Source organism: Pocillopora damicornis, chromosome 9 (genome assembly GCF_964200805.1).
Source record: "Pocillopora damicornis chromosome 9, jaPocDami1.2, whole genome shotgun sequence".
Lineage (NCBI taxonomy): Eukaryota > Metazoa > Cnidaria > Anthozoa > Scleractinia > Pocilloporidae > Pocillopora > Pocillopora damicornis.
This window is the reverse complement of record NC_142678.1, coordinates 20160948-20167472: the sequence shown is the minus strand read 5'-3', so window position 1 is coordinate 20167472 and position 6525 is coordinate 20160948. Positions and strand designations below refer to the sequence as shown.

The 6525-nt window shown below is 35.9% G+C and overlaps 1 protein-coding gene across 1 annotated transcript; it reads right to left on the bottom strand.

The window, feature by feature from the left end:
* Positions 1-541: 541 nt before the first annotated feature.
* LOC149040569 (histamine H2 receptor-like) lies at positions 542-1447 on the bottom strand. The gene has a single exon (XM_089183431.1). It carries the CDS (start codon positions 1445-1447, stop codon positions 542-544), a length of 906 nt encoding a protein of 301 aa, XP_089039557.1.
* Positions 1448-6525: the final 5078 nt, after the last annotated feature.

Here is a 6525-nt window from a genome sequence, read left to right as displayed (position 1 = left end):
GTGTCGTCGTTGCTTAATATCACCACGCCACGTGTTACATACGAAAAATACGCCTCCTCTGGTGGTCGTATTGATACTACGAGTGTAGACGTCAGTGTTTTATTTCCCGGTAAAACACTCCCGTCCATATAAAAACTGTGGTTATTCCAGAGGTTGTAAATACGATTTTTACTTTTTATTTACACATTTTTTAATTGCTTTCCTCTGTGCATAGTGCTCTTCAACAAAACCGAAAAAAATTGTTTTCCGTGTTCACACAATCAATGTGGGTGGGGGAGGGGGTGGGAGAGTCCCTCTAAGTTATTCATCTCGGATTTGTTAAAAGTCACATTTATTTTGGTTCAAGTCAAGCTCTTATGCTAATGATCATAATTTTGGGCCTATAAAAAGTTGATTAAACTGTTTCTATTTAAAGGCAAATCTATACTGTATCAATTACCTATTCCTATACCTCCTCCTCCTCCTCTTTTTTACAAGTGTTAAGATTTCAATAGAAACCAAAACATAAAATGGAAATGCTGGTAGTTTTCTTACTTTTAATCTACGCTCTCCTAAGGTTACGAAGTGGCAGATTTGCTGAGGCGATACGAGAAAGGTCTGGGACCCTGTAAAATAGCTGTAATAAACCTTCTCTGAATCCTGGTATCCGAAGAGCGTAAATTATAGGATTTACAAGTGAGTTAGCGTAAAATAGAACTAACACAGCCAGATAAATGTGAGCATTCTGGAAATAATTTAAGGAAAGGCCACAACATGTTATATATATTATCGTTGGTAGAAAACAAAGTAACGATACAAGTGAGACGATAAGCGCAGTACCCGTCAGTTTTCTTTCTCTTTTGGACCTATAATGGAATTGAAGATGACGACTACATCGTACTTTGATAACAACGAGGATGTAAGATACACATATAACAAATAGAGAAACTGCATAAAATGGGAGATAAAAGTAGGTATTAATTACCTCGACATAACCAATTTCCCATGAGAAAATTATAGCGGCTACTCTAACAATAGGTATTAACCAAATGACAATAATTATGGCTCTATAAACCCATTTCCTCACAAAGCGATGCCTGAATGGACAAAATGTTGCGTGTAGCCGTTCTAAGGAAATAGCCATAAGATTTGTAAAGGAAGTGAATAGGAATAGAAGTTGAAATGCAGCGGATAAATACAAAGACCAAATAGTCTCTCGTTTGTACTTCCACAGCGGACAGAACCACGCTATATAGTGTTCAATCTGTAGCGGCCCAGAGACTGCGCCCACTAAAAGATCGACTATCGCCTGATGGATGATCAAATATGTACTCCGCCGCTGTAGCTGCCGCTTCATCTTCCCCAAAACCACAATGGTGATGATGTTAAGGATGACAATGGCCAGACATTCGATGATGAGGACCACAAGCCAAGGAATGCACTCTGAAGCTGAAGCGATAGGATGCATTTTCTCTGAGCTCTTTTGACTGCTATAAAAATAACAGAAAACAGTTCAATTAGAGGTAAAATGAAATACGAATTCAATATTCTCAATAAAGAAATAAGTCAATTATTGCTTCATTTTTTTTAACGTGTTTTGATCAACTAAGTTTCGTCTGCTAACTTAAACTGATCCTCGAGTTTTTTTATGCGAGATTCATATCCGGAAATTTAATTATTCAGCCTATTCATTTATTTTTCTTTTGAAAAAAACGAATATTATAATATAACACGTTTTCGATGTTCACTGAATAAGTGGAAAGCTTTGCCACTAGTGATCTCAATTGCTTGAAGGAAATTTATAGCCTCCAAAGGCAGATGGCAACAAACAATTGAGAGATCTTCCGGTAATATTGTAGAAAGACTTAATAGAAAGACCCGCTCCTCTTCTCGGTGCCGCTATTAGAAATACGGTTATTGTTGCTACCGCCTTAAAAATTTCAAGACAAATTAACCGTAGGTACGGTGAAATGTAACGAGCATTTTTAAAAGCAAAAGCATCTCTTATTTTTTGTTTTCTACACCCAGAAGTTTAGTCATGGTCTTTCCCGGTTCGGATAAATTTCTTCCTTTGTCAATATCATAAGCAACAAGCTAGAGAAAGATATCTTTTTCGTCGCGTTACGATTATTAACATTATCAATGACACATTTCCGTCCATATTGATTCAGTTTTCCTCATCTCATCGAAGGCAGAATTTGCAAACGAATCTTAAGAATATTTTGAACTTACCTCAATGATAACGAAAGTGTTTTAAAAAGTGTTGTTAAAAGCAAAAGTATCTCTTATTTTTTGTTTTCTACACCCAGAAGTTTAGTCATGGTCTTTCCCGGTTCGGATAAATTTCTTCCTTTGTCAATATCATAAGCAACAAGCTGGAGAAAGATATCTTTTTCGTCGCGTTACGATTATTAAGATCATCAATGACACATTTCCGTCCATATTGATTCAGTTTTCCTCATCTCATCGAAGGCAGAATTTGCAAACGAATCTTAAGAATATTTTGAACTTACCTCAATGATAACGAAAGTGTTTTTATCATTTTAACGAATTGAGTTTAAGTCAAATGCAGAAAGGGCGGTTTTCAAATAGAAAAGAAAGTAAGATGCTGAGGAAGAGTGCAATGCAGACTAAACTTATCACTTTTAGAACTCCAATGTTGTTTTTCCGAATGATTGACAGATAATAGCTGAAAGGAAAACGACATTTTTAGTGCAGCTGAACAAGAATTACAGATAGAGGCATCCGCCCATAACCTCGGCGATTGTTATTTTAATTAACGTCCTGTATGGTGGTAAATCCACCCACAAAACAGCTGAATAGAGAATCAACATTAGCACATCAAACGAGTGGAAATAAATAGTTTGTAAAATCCTTGAATAGAGCTTTGAAAGCTTTTGGTTTTTACGGGAGAAATTATATCATTAAAGCAGGCAAGTTAACCGGCTTTGAACGATTCGTTAGAAATAAGAGGTCCGTTTGTAATTTGTTTTCTCTTTTTAAAGGAGTTTGGGTAAACTCGAGAAGTCATAAACTACGGCGGCTTTGCGGCAAAGTGAACTTGATTCGCACCGCGAAAGTCAGATGTAAAAATAGTGTTGACAATTTTATCGCGCTCAATCACCAATTCAGATTGTCGGTGACCATAGCAACAGAATTATATTTGCTACCTTTCTTTTATTCTTTGACTCATGTTCCTGTTCCCTTTTTTTGGTGCAATACAGTTCCAGAAGTTTGATAATTCAGTGTCCCTCTCTTTTTGGAACAAATTTCTTCTTTTTTCAACAATACAACTTTCTTTTGATATGCTCTGAATAAGCAAAGGCCTTTCTACAAGATATCTCAATTGCCTTAACCGTTTTATAAGCATCAAAAGAAGCTAAAATTATAAAAGATTGTATATAAATAATAATAAATATATTGTATTATAAAAATTTTAAAAGATTGTCGATGTGTGTAAATATGAAAACAGAGATGGCAAGAGGGAATCAAGTTGGAAAATGTTGTACTAAGTAATGAAACAAAGAAAGATCTTTTCATCGTCTCGTCACGAACGTGTAATGAAGGCTGAGAAGGAACAGGCTTTTCACAAGAGGTCTCCAATTCATCAACCGTTTCATAAGCATAAGAAGGAGGAAATAAGAGTACAATTCTAGAATTTTCCACAGGCTTCCAAAGGATTTTCCATAAACTCTCTCCACCCACTTTAACTCGGCTTACTTCATCTCACCAAAACCAGACTTTGTAAAAGAATGAAATCTTACGAACCTACATCACTGATAACGAAGTACTTCGTATCCTTTAAAAACTGAGTTAGAGTCAAATTTGACCAAAAGCGGTTCTCTGAATGAATGAGAAACAGTATGCCACGGAATAGTGGTAGAGAATAAACACACCACCATCACGACTCGAATTTAACTTTTCAAATGTCTAAAATATGATATTCAGATGTCGTAAGACGTTTTGAGCGCAGCTGAACAGGAACAACAGGTAAACTATTCTAAACCTGTACGTCGTTAATTCAAAGAAAGTTCCGTATCTATGTGAACCCAAACCGCCGGCAAAACCGCTTCGTCTGGAGAATCAATATCTGAATATCAAATAAATGAAGATGAATAGTTTCCGCTTCGTCTGGAGAATCAACACCTGAATATCAAATAAATGAAGATGAATAGTTTCTACAAACCTTGAATGGAGGGATGAATTAATCGAAAGCTTTCGGTGTTTACAGGAGAAGTTATATCACAGAAGAAGGCAATTTAACTGGCTTGGAAAAACATTTCAAAATTGAAATACGAGGCATCTTTTTTAATGTTTTTAATTTTGGTTCACAAGATTTTCTTTTTTACTTAAAAAACTTCTTTAGTCGATTTTTCATTTGGTAGTAGTTTTTTCTTTGATTTTAAGTTGAAAAGTTGTGGCAGCGTGATATAAGGTGTTACAACACTCATCAGAACAAAGAGTGCGACATTGTGGAGAATTATGTAAATATCTGAAAATATGAGAGGTCCCATTACTGATCAAGTGCTCACGTACGCGTGTGGATAAATGTCGAGGGGTTTCGCCCACATAGCAGGCATTACAGCTCGCACATAAAAACTTGTAAACCACACACGTACCGAGCCCACGAGGGATAGGGTCTTTCACCCCAAACATATCGCCTATTTTAAAAGATGAAAAGCTAACTTTACATCGATGTTGTTACAATAACACTTAGCTAATTGGCGAACCCTTTTTTTGCGTGATAACAGAAAAAGGGCAAATGTAAGGCAATTTAAAATAAAAGTTAGTAGTAGTGTCTGAAACGGAGACCGGGGGATCGCACTCATCACGGGTGAGCGTGAGATACCGATTGACAACCCTTTCAACCAGATGGGCTGCAAAAAGATTCTTTTTAAGGATTTCAGTGAGTTTCTAGATGTTTTCGTGGAAACCCAACCATGCGTTGTTGATTGTGTAGGCTCTATCAACAAGAGTGCGAATGAGAACCAGGGATAGGGTATAAAGCTAAAATAATAAGTCAACAGTCAACATCACCAACTTTATGATGTTAATGTAGTAATTTCTATATTAAAGACTTTATTTTCTTGCAAGGTAGGTCATAAGTAAAGCAAACCTACTGAACAGAACTTCAAGGATGTCGTCATAAATTCGACGGTGTAAATTTTTGAAACTAATACAGTTGTAATCTCATATCTTAAGTTAAAAATATTCTCATGAATAAGACATTTATTGGCAGCCTCACGTTCACTATCTCACAGGCAGGATCATAAAGGAAGTAATTAGAGTATGTTAATTTTAGTGCAGCTGAACCGAAATTTTGTATGGAAGCATACACCTGATTTGCGTTAATTTGGACTAAGTCCTTTACTTTATCGTAGTCAAACTGCAAAATACTATCGGAGATGGGCTATTTCCTTGATCATAGAGTTTAATTTTTTAAAAGCTGTTGATTAGTACCTAAGAATATATAATATTAAACGGGAAAAATGATCCAGCCGACAAAACTTTGGAATATAAAATAACACGGTGACGTTTATTTCTTTTGATCTACCGCTGCATTTGTATTTAATTTAACTCCAACTCCGGTTAATGAAGGTAGTCTTCTCTCCTCATGATGATTCCGATTTTTTGATACTTGCCATTTGAAAACTCGACGTTCTGCCTTTCCCTGTAGAAAATCCACCTACAAAACAGCTTAATATAGAGAATCAACATAAGCACATCAAACGTGTGGAAATAAATAGTTTCTAAAATCCTTGAATGATGGTTTGAAAGCTTTTCGTTTTTACGAGGAAAATTACATCATTGAAGCAGAAGAAAGGGAGATAAGCATTATCATTTATAGGCATCAAAAGAAACAATCTAACTTTTTAGAAACTTTTCCACATGCTATTATACTATAACAAATATGGCAAGAGGGGATCAAGTCCTCTCTTCAACATGATAAATTTTGTACTCGGTAATGAAACAGGAAGATCTTTTCATCATCTCGTCACGAACGTGTAACGAAGGAACAAGCTTTTCGCAAGGTCCGTTTCATAAGCATTAAAAGAAAGAAACAAAACCAAAATTCTCAAATTTTCCACAGGCTTACAGAGGATTTTCCATAACTTCTCTCCACCCATTTGAACTCGCTTAACCTCCTCTCCCCAAAACTAGAGTTTGTAAACGAATTAAATTTTACTAACATACCTCACTAATAACGAAGTACCTCGTATCCTCTAAAAAATCAAATCAAATTGACCAAAGGCGGTTTTCAGAATGAATAAGAAAACAACAAGCCAAGGAATAGTGATAGAGAATAAACACACCACTATCAAGACTCGAAATTAGCTTTCAAACTGTTTGACATATGACATCTATAGATGTCGTACGACGTTTTGACTGCAGCTAAACAGGAACAACAAGTAAGCTACACTACGCCTGTGGGTCGTTAATTCAAAGAAAGTTCCGTATCTATGTGAACCCAAAAACAAAACAGCTTCGTCTGGAGAATCAATATCTGAATATCAAATAAATGACAACGGGAATGTTTCCAGAAAC